At 44.7% G+C, this 13,885-nt stretch overlaps 1 protein-coding gene across 1 annotated transcript in view; it reads left to right on the top strand.

Moving 5' to 3' along the window:
• Nucleotides 1-13,885, top strand: part of LOC122543849 (ephrin type-A receptor 2-like) — a 48,440-nt gene that overhangs the window by 23,890 nt on the left and 10,665 nt on the right. The window contains exons 6-11 of the mRNA XM_043682677.1: nucleotides 1,640-1,719; nucleotides 2,612-2,707; nucleotides 4,072-4,152; nucleotides 7,235-7,327; nucleotides 11,165-11,286; nucleotides 13,328-13,437. Of these exons, the coding sequence (XP_043538612.1) occupies nucleotides 1,640-1,719; nucleotides 2,612-2,707; nucleotides 4,072-4,152; nucleotides 7,235-7,327; nucleotides 11,165-11,286; nucleotides 13,328-13,437 (582 nt within the window). The remainder of the gene's footprint in view (nucleotides 1-1,639; nucleotides 1,720-2,611; nucleotides 2,708-4,071; nucleotides 4,153-7,234; nucleotides 7,328-11,164; nucleotides 11,287-13,327; nucleotides 13,438-13,885) is intronic.

Genomic DNA, 13,885 nt, shown 5'->3' with positions numbered 1-13,885 from the left:
CCACACCCCTCTCTGTAACTCTCTCTGATATACCCCACACCCCTCACTGTAACACTCTCTGATATACCCCACACCCCTCACTGTAACACTCTCTGATATACCCACACCCACACAAAGCAGAAGAGATAAATAGGAACATAGAAAATAGAAGTAGGGATAGGCCATTTTGCCCATTGAACCTCCTCAACTGGATCGTTGGCTGATTCTCTACCTGAATGCCATTATATCCCGACCCCTTGGTATCTTTAATGTCTAGAAATCTATTGTTCTATATCCTGAATGACTGAGACTGCACCACCCTCAGAGGTAGAAAATTCCAAAGACTCACCACCCTCTCAGTGAAGAAATTACTTTGCATTTCAATCCTAAAGCTTTTTACTATGAAACAGTGCCCCCAGTTCTAGATTCCACCCTATCGAGCCCATGGAGAGGCATTGATAGATACATAGACACAATTAAAGTGAAACCAGATGAATGGTGTGGCGGATCTAAAGAGGTGATTTGGACAAGTTGCATGAACGGGAAAATAACATGAATACGTGTGCAGTTATTCACTTTGGTAGGAAAACAGAATGGCTGAATATGACTTAAATTATGATAGATTGGGAAATTTTATATAGAAAGGAACCCACTGGGTGTCCTTTTACACCGGTCACTAAAAACAAGCATGCAGGTACAGCAAGCAGTTAAGAATGTAAATGATATGTTGGCCTTTGTTGCAAGAGAATTTGAGTACAAGAGCAGGGGTATCTTGCTGCAGCTGTACAGAGCCTTGGTGAGACTAGACTTAGAGTATTTTGTGCAGCTTTAGTCTCCTTACCTCAGAAGAAGTATAGTTCTGAGGGAGAGAGTATAGTAAATGCTCATCTTTGTGATGGCAGGGTTGTCGTGTGAGGCGAGACTGGGTCAGCCAGGCCTGTATGCCCTGGAGTTTGGAAGGGAAAGGTGATTGCATTGAACAAAGAATTCTGACAGGCTGGAGAGATTGGATGCAGAGCTGATACATGCCCTGGGGGGTTTAGAATAAGATGACTCAGCCTCAGGATGTAGAAGGGGACATTTAGCACGGTGATGAGAAGAAATGTCCTCACTGAGAAGCTGATGGACCTGTGAAATGCTCCACAGCATGAGGCTGTTGGGGCCAAGTCACTACATATACTTAAAAAAGAAATACATTTCTAAACACTGAATGGGCATGGGGGGAGCACAGGAGGGTGGTATTGCAATTGGGCATCGGGCCATGATCATAGCAATGGCAAAGTGGGCTCGATCTGTCAAATGGCCTACTGCTGCTCCTGTTCGCTCCATCTCAGATAAACACATGAACAAAAAAGGAATAGTAAAGAGTTATTATTGGGTTAGAAACCAATGGGTGAGAAGAAGAGAGAAGTATCAATGGAGAATGACACCGACATGAGAGGTTGGGTTGAATGGCTTGTATCTGTGCTGTAGACTCAATACTATGTGGGTAACTTCTATTACACATGCAGACCATAGAAATTTATAATGGAAAAAGTTGACTCAAAATATGGGACACCAACTTGACAGCAGAAAGTATGTTCTTCTGGGCAGGAAGTGTATGTGACCATAAGGTTTTAACTTGTCTTGGATAGATTTCTCTACACAATTCATTTCCCAGGTGCAAAACAGGAACAAAATCACAGCTGGTCCCACTCAACACAGGAAGATCCTACAGGAAGGAAACTGAAGAGGGCCGATGTAAGTCATTGGATTGGCCACGGTTCAGTCTGTATGTTCTTCTGTACAAGTATTCAGGTAGGCAGGAGTCACAGGAAGACAGGCTGGTGAAGAAGGCTTTTGGCGTGGAGCTTTCATCAGTCAGAGCATTGAGTGTCGGAGATGGGATGTCTTGTTGCAGCTGTACAAGACGTTGGTGAGGCCACATGCGAGTAGTTCTGGGCGCCCTGCTGTAGAAAGAATATTATTAAACCAGAAACAGCACAGAAAAGGTTTACTGGGATGCTACCTAGACTAGAAGGTTTGAGTTATAAGAAGAGGCTGGGATTCTTTTCCCTGGAGCAGAGGAGACTGAGGGGTGACCTTATAGAGGTATGTAAAATCATGAGGGGCATAGAAATGGTAGTTAACCAACAGCTTTTCCCATTGCTAGGGGCGTCCAAAACTAGAGAGCATTGGTTTAAGGTGAGAGGAGAGAGATACAAAAGGGTCCAGAGGGGCAATTTTTTCACACAGAGGGTGGTGAGTGTCTGGAACGGGCTGCCAGAGGTAGTGGTGGAGGTGAGTACAGTTTTGTCATTTAAGAAACATTCAGACAGTACATGGATGGGATGGGTCTGGAGGGATATGGACCAAACACAGGCAAGTGAGATTAGTTTAATTGAGAAAACTGGATGTCTTGGGCAGTTTGAGCCAAAGGGTTTGTTTCCGTGCTGTTAACCTCTATGACTCAATGACTTTACGTATTCCTTTCCTTCCTTCTTTCTTACTGGTCTCAGTGCTTCTCTGCCACTCCTCTTTCTCCACCCTTGTCCCTGTTCTCTCTTTCTCTCTGGCACGCTCACATTTCTTTGTCACGTCTTCTTGCCGTACGCTGCCTCCTCTGATCATATCTTGCTTTTTTTATTTCTAGTGCAGCATCTCGGTATCAGTGACTCTCTGAAGCTGAACCTGAAGAAGGTGATGGTGGAAAGGAGCTCTCTGTCCCTGGGTCAAATCCTTGGCGAAGGTATGTGGAAATAGGAAAGAGGCCTTGCATTTATCGAGCACCTTTCTCAACAAAATGCATGGCAGCTAACAAGGTACTTCTGAAGCGTCGTCACTGGTCGAAATGTTGAAACCTGGCAGCCTATTTCAGACACCGCAAGCTTCCACAAACAACAATCAGACAAATTGCGTTGGTGAGGTGTTTGAGGGATAAATATTGACAGAACTCTCCTGTACGTTTATGATTAGTAACTGTGGGATCTTTTCTGTCTGACTGAAAAGGCAGCTGGACCTCAAGTTACCAAGCCCAAAAGACATAACTGAGAGTGTCAACATCGATTAGGTCCTCATGTCTCTGAAGTGTGACATTTTCAAAATGTATTGTTTCATGGGATATGGCATTTATTGTCCAAACCTAATTGCCTTTGGACTATGTAGTTAGCCCATTTCAGAGTCAAGCATATCATTGAGGATCTGGAGTCACGTGGAGGCAAGACCAGGTAAGGACTGCAGATTTCCCACCCTTATAGAATTCCAGGAATCATGTTCAAATTCCACCAGCTGCCATGGGTGAGATTTGAACCCATGTCCTGGGTGGATTACTAGTCCATGGACATTAACATGGTGCCACACCTCTCTTTCCGGTCACAGCATTTCCAGCCCAGAGGCAAAAGATGCTACCCACTCTGTCTGCAGCTGACTCCTAAGGCAATACATGCATATGCTGTGTTCGGATCACAAAGGTTGCATCCGTGATAAGCAGCACGTATGTGAATGATGGTCCACGGACTGAGGAAGGTTTGCTGTACATCTCCAAAAAGACAATGGCTCTTTGACCTCTGCTTCTGAAATGCCCATTGCCGTCTCTTCTGCTTCATGCCCTTAGCTTTGTGTTTCTCATTAATTCAATGTCTGGTTTCATTTCCTCCCATCTTTTCCTGGTGGCATTGTCTTGCTGTACTACAGTTCGATGAGCACTTAAATCCTTCCAGGACCTCTGTGTCTGAGCCTCCACTGATCGTGAGGGTGTCACAACAGTGCGACTCGATTCTGTTGCTACCTGTCACAACTGAAGTCACTGGGAAAAGATCAGGTGCAGGAACTCTGGTTTCCTCCCCACTCCCACCACTGTCAAATACTTGTCTCTCTTCTCCCTATCAACAAAGTAACACTCCAAATGCTCATTCCCCCTCAAGTATAGTCTTACCTGAGAGTGGCTAACTTGGTACAGGCTATCCAGGTGTGCAGGGGTCAGTACCATGCTAGACAGAGCGCACAGCAATTGCCAACAAAGTTTTCCAGTTTAATTCAGAGGATGATATTGTTCATGGCAGCTGGAACAGTATTGGTGTGCTGACCCTTCTGTCTCTTATCCCTGGTATTTAGGTGAATTTGGCTCAGTGTACCAGGGAATACTCAAGCAATCCACGGGCATCAACCAGAACGTCGCTGTTAAGACAATGAAACGTAAGTTAGAAACCTGTGGAGTCAGATCTTGAAGAATTTAAGACATGCTGCAGTGGGTTAAGATAACTGGTGAAAAGGTATTTGGTATTGAAGTCTTTGAGTGATGGGACATTCGATCTGTTGAGATTTTATACGTGGAGGAAAAGATTTGATCCTTTGGAATCTATGGGGTGTGCAATGAACAAGAAGTGGCTTGGATTCGAGATAGTAGCAATGAATGGGAATGGAATTCGCCCAGTTGGGATCCTATGTGAGTGAATAGGAAAGAGGTTGATCCACTGAGATGTTGTCTGGTGGGAGTAAGTGGGAAGGGGGTTAGTCCATTGGGATTCTGTGTAGTGGGAGTGAATAGGAAGGGGCTGGATCCATTGGGATTCTAAGCAGTGGGAGTGAATGGGAACGGTGTTAATTTGTTGGGATTCTGTGTGGTGGGAGTGAATGGAAAAAGGTTGATCTGTTGGGATTCTGAACAGTGCGAGCCGATGGTAAGGGCGTTGGTCGGCTGGGATTCTGTGTCGTGGAAATGAATAGGAAGAGGGTTAGTCAGTTGGATTCTCTGCAGTGGGAGAAAACAGGAAGGAATTTGATGAAGGGAGGAATTTGATCTGAAGGTTTAAGAATACCACACAAAATGCATCAAACAACATTAAACGTATTGGCTTACATTCTAGTAGCATGTTGTTCTAAAGCAAAACATTGCCTCATTTCAACACTGTCTATTCTCTTGTGTTGTAGTGTTGTCATGTATGTGACAAAAAACATGCTGCTTCATTAGAGAATGAATTTGAGATATTTTCTATCAACCTGCTCAGATATGTTATTCGATTGAACCTGTGAAATCTGGATGCCTCAGATCTGGATGGCAGATTTCCCAGGACCATGGGAGGTCACAGGTCAGAGTCAGCACAGGAGTTTATTTTATCATGTTTACAAATTGATGTCCGACATAAAATGAGATGTGAAGCAGTTGCTTTTGAGAATATATATGATCTGCTTTGTAGGTGTTGCAGTCTTTAAGCTGCTCACAATGCTTCATGTGAGTGCAGACTGGGCATGTGCAGACGCAATGATCTCATGACCCAAACAATAACTTTGCATGAACCAGTGATGCAGCTGCTTGTATAGGGCGAAGATCACATGTTGTGACACACCTCTGGGGTAAGTGGGACTTGAACTTGGACCCTCTATCCTAGAGGTAGGGACACTGCCACTGCTCACAAGGCCACTTGGAATTTGACCCATGTTCATTGAAAAGTTCATACTGGTGCAGCTTTTAGGAGGGTAGGGCACAGAGAACTATAAGGTTTTCAGAAAACCTTCAGAAGCAGTGCGGGTTTTTGTCAAGGCTCATCCCAAGCAGTTCCATGACACAGGACTCTCTGCTCTATGGTCTGTTCCCTGGGACACACAGCAAGACAAACATCGACTGCGCCTGGATGACCATCAATTTAGTCAAAGACGCTCTTTTCTATGCCCAAAACTTGTTGGTTTTCCAGAGCAAGGAGTTGACCTCAACTGAGAGTGCAGACTGGCACATTCCAAGGTCCTGGGCTACGTGCTGATGTATGCACTGATGCTTGGGACAGCTGCCACCAAGGTGTAGTGGGGAAGACTGCTGTCTAAGGTCTTCCTGCTGAAGTTAATTGGGTGTCCATTCAGCTATTGGACCCTCCCAGTTCCTCAAATGTATGTAAATATAGTCTTGTATGTGTAAGAGATGTTTTTGGTTTATTTGGGTAGAGTCAAACTCCAATGTTTATTGGTTTTCTTGTTATGTATAGAACAGAACTGCATTTGTGAAAAATTACGAAGGAAGTAAATATTCGAAATGTAAAGAGGGCTGTTGTAGGCTGCAGCGGAACATTGACAGGATGCAGAGGTGGGCTGAGAGGTGGCAGATGGAGTTCAACCTGGATAAATGCGAGGTGATGCATTTTGAAAGGTCGAATTTGAAAGCTGAGTACAGGATTAAGGATAGGATTCTTGGCAGTGTGGAGGAACAGAGGGATCTTGGGGTGCAGGTACGTAGATCCCTTAAAATGGCCACCCAAGTGGATGGGGTTGTTAAGAAAGCATATGGTGTTTGGCTTTCATTAACAGGGGGATTGAGTTTAAGAGGCGTGAGATCTTGTTGCAGCTCTATAAAACTTTGGTTAGACCATCTTGGAATACTGCGTCCAGTTCTGGTCGCCCTATTATAGGAAAGATGTGGATGCTTTGGAGAGAGTTCAGAGGAGGTTTACTTGTTGCAGCTCTATAAAACTTTGGTTAGACCGGACTTGGAATACTGCTGGTATTCCAAGTTCTGGTCGCCCTATTATAGAAAAGATGTGGATGCTTTGGAGAGGGTTCAGAGGAGGTTTACCAGGATGCTGCCTGGACTGGAGGGCTTATCTTATGAAGAGAGGTTGACTGAGCTCTGACTTTTTTCACTGGAGAAAATGAGGAGGAGAGGGGCCCTAATTGAGGTGTACAAGATAATGAGAGGCATAGATAGAGTCGATAGCCAGAGACTATTTCCCAGGGCAGAAATGACTAACACGAGGGGTCATAGTTTTAAGCTGGTTGGAGGAAAGTATAGAGGGGATGTCAGAGACAGGTTCTTTACACAGAGAGTTGTGAGAGCATGGAATGCGTTGCCAGCAGCAGTTGTGGAAGCAAGGTCATTGGGGACATTTAAGAGACTACTGGACATGCATATGGTCACAGAAATTTGAGGGTACATACGTGAGGATCAGTGGTCAGCACAACATCATGGGCTGAAGGGCCTGTTCTGTGCTGTACTGTTCTATGTTCTATGTTCAGAAGCAGTGAGGTTGCAGGACCAGACAGTGCCAGATTAGCCAGGTAGAAGCTGTACAGGCAGTGCTTGCAACACCAAGGTCTGGAATGAGCTGTGTGACTGAGAAGTCGTTAAACTCTATCCACAAGAAAGAGATGTCTGGAGCTCCCTTTTACCACAGGCATAACTTTTGAAATGACCAACCTGGCCTGAGAATGAGTCAAGACCACAATTAACATTCTATTGCAATGCATCTTTCATGGGATTAATTTGTTTTGAAATCTTCTCGTTCTCTTTCAGACGGACTTGATTCAAAGCCAGAGCTGGAGTCCTTTTTAAGGGAAGCAGAATTGATGCAAGGCTTCGACCATCCAAATGTCCTCAGACTTATCGGTACAAAGCATGGAGTTTGCCAATGACATGTGTTTTCACTTGGGAAACTGAGACAATCCTGCTTCCTAATACAAATCTGCCTTGTTTTGCTGGTGATCAAGGATAGGAAGGGGGTCTGCGATAAATCCCAGTGTAGGCAACAGCCAGGAAGGGCTTTAACTGAGGCTCAGAGCCACATTTATCAGCCAGAGACTGTTATAGGAGCCAGTTCAGAGGTCATTCAAAGGCCATACTTTGAGTAGAGTTGTTTTCACCAGGTAGGTTACGTCATTTGCCTCTCTTACTGGAAGAATTACTTGCATAGAAATTAAACATAAAGCTTTATTTTAAAACAAAAAAATTGTGCTACTAGCAAGCCCAGAGTTTTGATGCTCGTCACTAAATGGAAAAATGCTTCTTCACCACTGCAGCAATCTTTGGGTAAAAATCTTGCTGTTAGGGAGTTCCGGGATTTTGACTTGACAATGATGGAGGAAGTAGTATCAAGAGTGTGGTGCTGGAAAAGCACAGCAGGTCGGGCAGCATCCAAGGAGCAGGAAAATTGATGTTTCGGGCAAAAACCCTTCATCAGGAAGGAGGCTGGGAGCCTCGGGGGTGAAGAGATAAATGGGTGGGGTTGGGGCTGGGGAGAAGAGAGCTGAGAGTGCAATAGGAAGGTGGAGGTGGGGATAAAGGTGATAGGTCAGAGGGGAGGGTGGACCGGATAGATAGGAAGGAAGATGGACAGATGGGATGGGTCATGAGGGCAATGCTGAGCTGGAAGGTTGGAACTGAGATAAGGTGGGGGGAGGGGGAAATGAGGAAACTGGTGAAGTCCACATTGATGCCCTGGGGTTGAAGTGTTCCGAGGTGAAAGATGAGGCGTTCTTCCTCCAGGCATTGGGTAATAAGGGAGTGACGATGCAGGAGGTCCAAGACCTGCATGTCCTCGGCAGAGCAGGAGGGGGAGTTGAAGTGTTCGGCCACGGGGCAGTAGGGTTGATTGGTGCGGGTGTCTCAGAGATGTTCTCTGAAGCACTCTGCGAGTTGACGTCCTGTCTCCCCAATGTAGAGGAGACCACATTGGGACCAACGGATACAGTAAATGACATGTGTGGAAGTGCAGGTGAAACTTTGATGGATGTGGAAGGCTCCGTGAAACTTTGATGGATGTGGAAGGCTCCTTTGGGGCTTTGGATGGAGGTGAGGGAGGAGGTGTTGGTGCAGGTTTTGCAATTCCTGCAGTGGCAGGACAAGGTACCAGGGAGGGAGGGAGGGAGGGTTGTCAGGGTTCGTGGACCTGATGAGGTAGTCATGGAGGGAACAATCTTTACGGAAAGTGGATAAGGGTTGGAGATGGAAATTAATTCCTGGTGGCGGAAATGGCAGAGGATGATGTGATGCATACGGAGATTGGTGGAGTGGAAGGTGAGGACCAGGGGGGTTCTGTTGTGCTAATGTGTGCGTCTGGCTTGGAGGGGAATTTGGAAGTGATGACAGTTGCTTGAATGTCATGTTCTTGTTCACCTACCTGGCTGCAGCTTTGGGAGGTGCTGTCATTTAGTTCTAATTTTGGTCTCCCGCATGTGCAGAATAATTTTCTCCATGTTTACCTTATATTAAAGGTAGGATAGAGTATTTGTAACAAGTTTCAATTGATGAATGATGTCTGGGGATGAGCATTTGTGGTTAGAGATGAGATAGGATCGAATGACTAGGTTCCATTTGTCTATTAACTGGAAAAAGAGCATTCAAGATGTGGTATAACCTTTGAAAGGTACTTGGATGAGCAATTGAAATCCCACAATATTCAAAGCTCTGCGCCTAGTGCTGGGAAGTGGGTCAAGTGTAGATTTAGAACAGTTCTGGCCGCCTCCCCCACCCCCGAAGGGCCTCTTCCATACTGTCTGATTCTGTGGGAGCAAGCTTTTAAGCTAAAGTAGATTTAGGCTTTATAGAGTTCAGAATCTTAACAGAATGAATGAGAAAGAAAAAAAATTTTGTGATTTTAGAATCATGGAATCATAAAGCACAGATAGAGGTCATTTGGCTCATTATGCCTTTACTAGATCCATGAAAGAGTTGAATATTAGTCCTACTTCCCTGCCCTCTTCTAATAGCCTTACAGTGTTTTCTTCTTAAGATCTATCCAGTGGCTTTTCGGAAATTCTGCTCGGAAATTCTCCAGCATCTGCAGTCCTCATTTTCTCCTGCTTTAAGTCTGTGACAATAGGTTATTGATCCCCCAGCCAATGGGACGATTTATCCTTGGTCACCCTTATCAAAACTGTTCCTGATTAAATCTCCACTTTAACTTGGGAGGCAATGCTTCAGTTACACAGGGCATTTGGTGGGATCACATTTGGAGTACTGTGTACAGTACTGGTCACCTTATAATAAAGAAGGACGTTAATGTGTTGGAAGCAGTTCAGAGAAGGTTTACCAGAGTAATACCTGGCTTTTCTTCTGAGGACAGGTTTGACAGACTTGTGTCTGCTGAGGTAAGAAGAGTAGAAGGTGACTTGATTGGAAAATATCCGATCCTGAGGGGCAGATGTGGAGAGTGTGTTTCCTGTGGTGGGAGAATCGAAAAATAGGGTCACTGTTTAAAAATAAAGGGTCACCCATTTATGACAGAGATGAGAATTTCTTTTTCTCGGTCGGCCATAATTCTCAAAAGGAAGTAAAAGTAGAATCATTGTATATTTTTAAGGCAGAGGAAGATAGATTCTTGATAAGTGAGGGAGTTAAGGATTATGAGAGTTAGCAGAAATATAGGGTAATCATGATTAGATTAGATTCCCTACAGTGTGGAAACAGGCCCTTCAGACCAACAAATCCACATCGACCCTCCGAAGAGTAACCCACCCAGACCCATTCCCATACATTTATCTGACTAATGTACCCAACACAATGGGCAATTGAGCATGGCCAATCCACCCCAATCTGCACGTCTTTGGATTGTGGGAGGAAACCAATGTAGACAATGTGCAAACCCCACAAAAACAATCACCTGAGTCAGGACTTGAACCCAGGTCCTGGTACTGTGAGGCTGCAGTGCTAACCACTGAGCCACCATGCCACCCTAACAGATCAGCACCATCTTACTGAATGGTGGAGTAGGGTCGAGGGGCCAAGTGGCCTACTCCTGCTCTTAATTCACATGTACATATAAACAGAACCATGCTTGTGTCTCTACATGCAATTGAGATCTTGGTACACCATTCAGCATTGTATACATTTCTTCTAAGCACTTCGAGTCATCGAGTCATACAGCATGGAAACAGATCCTTTGGTCCAACTAGTTGTGCTGACCATAATCCCAAATTAAAGTAGTCCCATCTGCCTGCGCTTGGCTCAAATCCCTCGAAACCTTTCATATTCATGAACCTATTCAAACGTCTTTTAAACATTGTAACCCCATCCACATCCACCACTCCCTCTGAAAATTCATTCCACACACGAACCACAGTCTGTGTAAAAGAAGTTGCCCCTCATGTCTGTTTTGAATCTTTCTCCTCTCACCTTAAAAATATGTCCCCTAGTCTTGAAATGCTCCCCCCTCGGGAAAAGACACTACTATTCACCTTATCTACAGCCCTCATTGTTTTATAAACTCTATAACGTCACCACTCAACCTCACTAGGACTTTAATATGTTTCCTACAATGTAATGCCCTGAGTTGGACACAATACTCCAGCTGAGGTTAAATCAGTGATTTATAAAGGTTCAGCATAACTTCCTCACTTTCTGTACACCTTGATCAATGAAGCATAAATATCATCAATTATTCTCTGTTCCTGTTGGGAACGCTCAGTGGTTGTGGGTTGACATTGGTTATTTCTCTATTTTCCATAGGGATATCACTCGAAGTTTGCTCTGCAGGACAAATACCAATGCCGATGGTCATCCTTCCTTTCATGCCTCACGGAGACCTCCGCAGCTTTCTCCTCGACTCACGGCACAGAAAAAACCCTGTGGTAACTGGATCTAATTCACATTAATCCATTGGAACCCATAGCAACAGCCCATGAGGCCACTGGTAGTCAGCTCCTACCTTTTGTTATGTGTGTTTCATTGCTCCATTTCTTTCCAGGCCTCTGTTCAGGTCTTGGACACTGTGGGGTGTGAGTTAGCCACTGCTCCCTCGGTTTTTCTGGATCACAAAGACAAGGGACTATTCCTCGGTCATCCTGCTGCTGGGCTTCTGTTGGAACAGAACTGTCGCACCCATCCGCTCTTCCTCTGGGAATCTGCCCAGTCTCCAACAACAACTTGTGTTTATATAGCACTTCTAAACATGTAAAATATATCTGGGTGCTTCCTTAAGGAAATTATGTGAAACAAATTACTGAGTTACGTGCTGCAGAATTCCTGGCTTCTGAGCTGCTGTTTTAGCCTGGCACTTAACGTGGTGCAAAAGGTACTTTCCTCTTGTCGACCCAAACCTGGATATCGTCCAGGTCTTGCTGCATTTGGACACAGGCTGTTTCAGTATCTGAATAGTTATGAATGGTGCTGAACATTGTGCAGTCAGCAGTGAATATCCCCGCTTCTGACCTTATGGTGGAGGGAAGGTCATTGATGGAGCAGGTTTTGCATTGTTTTTGTCTGAGGAACTCCTCAGAGATGACAGACCTCCAACAACCACAGCCACTTCCTTTGTGCTATTTATGACTCAAACCAAACCCCCTGCCCCTCAGTTCCCATTGGCTTTAGTTTTGCTTGGGCTCCTTGAGGACAAATGAGGCCTTGACGTCAAGCGCAGTCACTCTCGCCTCACCTCTGAAGGTCAACGATTTTGTCCATGTTTCAACCAAGGCTATAATAAGGTCAGAAGGTTAGTGACCCTAGTAAAACTCAAACTGAGCGTCAGTGAATAGGTTATTGCTAAGCAAATGCTGCTTAGGAGCACTGTTGATGACCCCCTTCCATCACTTTACTGAGGATCAAGAGTAGACTGATTGGGTGGTAATTTCTGATTTGGATTTGTCCTGCATTTTATATACAGGACCTACCTGGACAATTTTCCATGTTGTCGGCTAGATCCCAGTGTTGTAGCTTGGCTAGGGGTCCGGCAAGTTCTGGAGCACAGTGCTATTGTCAGGTTTTATAACCTATAACATGGAGTGAACCAAATTGGCTGGAGACTGGAAACTGATTCTAAAGAAGATTGAATAGGATCATCCCGTTGTGGATGTTTTAGCTATATCTCTCACACTAATGTGCTAGGCTCCCCCATCCTAGAGGATGGAGATATTCAGAGATTGCTATTTGAAAGCTATGAGAACACCAAACACCAGTTGCTGGGTAAAAGCTGGAAAAAGGGTTTTGCAAGTTACCTACAGCAAATGGGCTGCAATGGTTCAAGAAAGCAGCTCACTACCACCCTCTCATGGACAACTAGGGATGGGCAATAAATGCTGGGCCCAGCCAGTTGGTGCTCACATCCCATGAATGAATGTTTAAAAATGGGTTATTGGTCGATGTGTAGGGATGAGTATAGAGGCTGAATGGAATGAAGGGATCTCTATAGAGTCAAAGAGAAATTACATTGTGATTTATATAGGACCTTTGATTATCTCGGGTACCCCATAGAGATCTGTAGCCACTTAGTTTGAAGTTTAGGTACCATTTTGTTCTGTGGGAAATGTAGCAGTAGTTTGCATGCAGCAAGGTCTCATGAACAACAGATTGAAGGTTAAGCATTGACCAGGATAGCAGTCAAAACTACTTAGCTGTTCTTCAAATACAATGGCACTTTTGTGGTTCACCTGAGAAGTCAGATGGAAACTTGAGCTTAAAATTTCATTTAGAATCTCAAATAGTGCAGCATTCCCTCAGTACTGCACTGGGAATGTTGGTCTGGATTAAGTGTTCAGGTTTCCAGGTTGGCAGCTATATCCCAAAGTGTTCTGACTCAAAGACGAGATGGTGCTAACGCATTGCTGAAATCATGGCCGAATATTGGAAATGTTTCAACGTGCTTGACATTAAGACAGTATCTCTTTCTTTTCCTAGTACATACCTCTGCAGGTCATCCTGAAGTTCATGATTGACATTGCCTCAGGGATGGAGTATTTGAGTAACCAAGGCTTTCTACACAGAGACCTGGCAGCTCGGAATTGCATGTGAGTCGTGTTTAGCCCCTAGGTGGCTTGGGTGTGTCATTCAGGGTTTGTGATTATCTTCTTTGGCAGCCTATTTAGCTCCCTTTTTAATAACCCACCACCATTTGGGTTTTTAATTGCCCGAGATGGAACGAAGCCATACACACCATTATGACCTTTCATTTGATTCTTGGACTCCGTGATGATTTAGATGGTCACAGTAGAAACACTGACAGGAGCACAAAAATAGTCTTAGCACCTGAACTGGGTCAGGCATGGCATTAAATGAAAAACACGGGCTAGGCTCTTCTGGTGCAGTAGTAGTATCCCTACCTCTGAGCCAGGAGGCATGGGCTCATATTCCCACCTACTCTAGAGGTCGTGACATCTCTGAACAGGTTGATTCGAAAATACCAAAAAAAAGATCATAAGTTGCTACCCGGTGAATCCCTTTGGAAAGTGACCATGT

This window comes from Chiloscyllium plagiosum, chromosome 45 (genome assembly GCF_004010195.1).
Source record: "Chiloscyllium plagiosum isolate BGI_BamShark_2017 chromosome 45, ASM401019v2, whole genome shotgun sequence".
NCBI classification, from domain to species: domain Eukaryota; kingdom Metazoa; phylum Chordata; class Chondrichthyes; order Orectolobiformes; family Hemiscylliidae; genus Chiloscyllium; species Chiloscyllium plagiosum.
The sequence above is the reverse complement of the archived record's forward strand: the minus strand, read 5'-3'. Positions and strand labels throughout refer to the sequence as shown.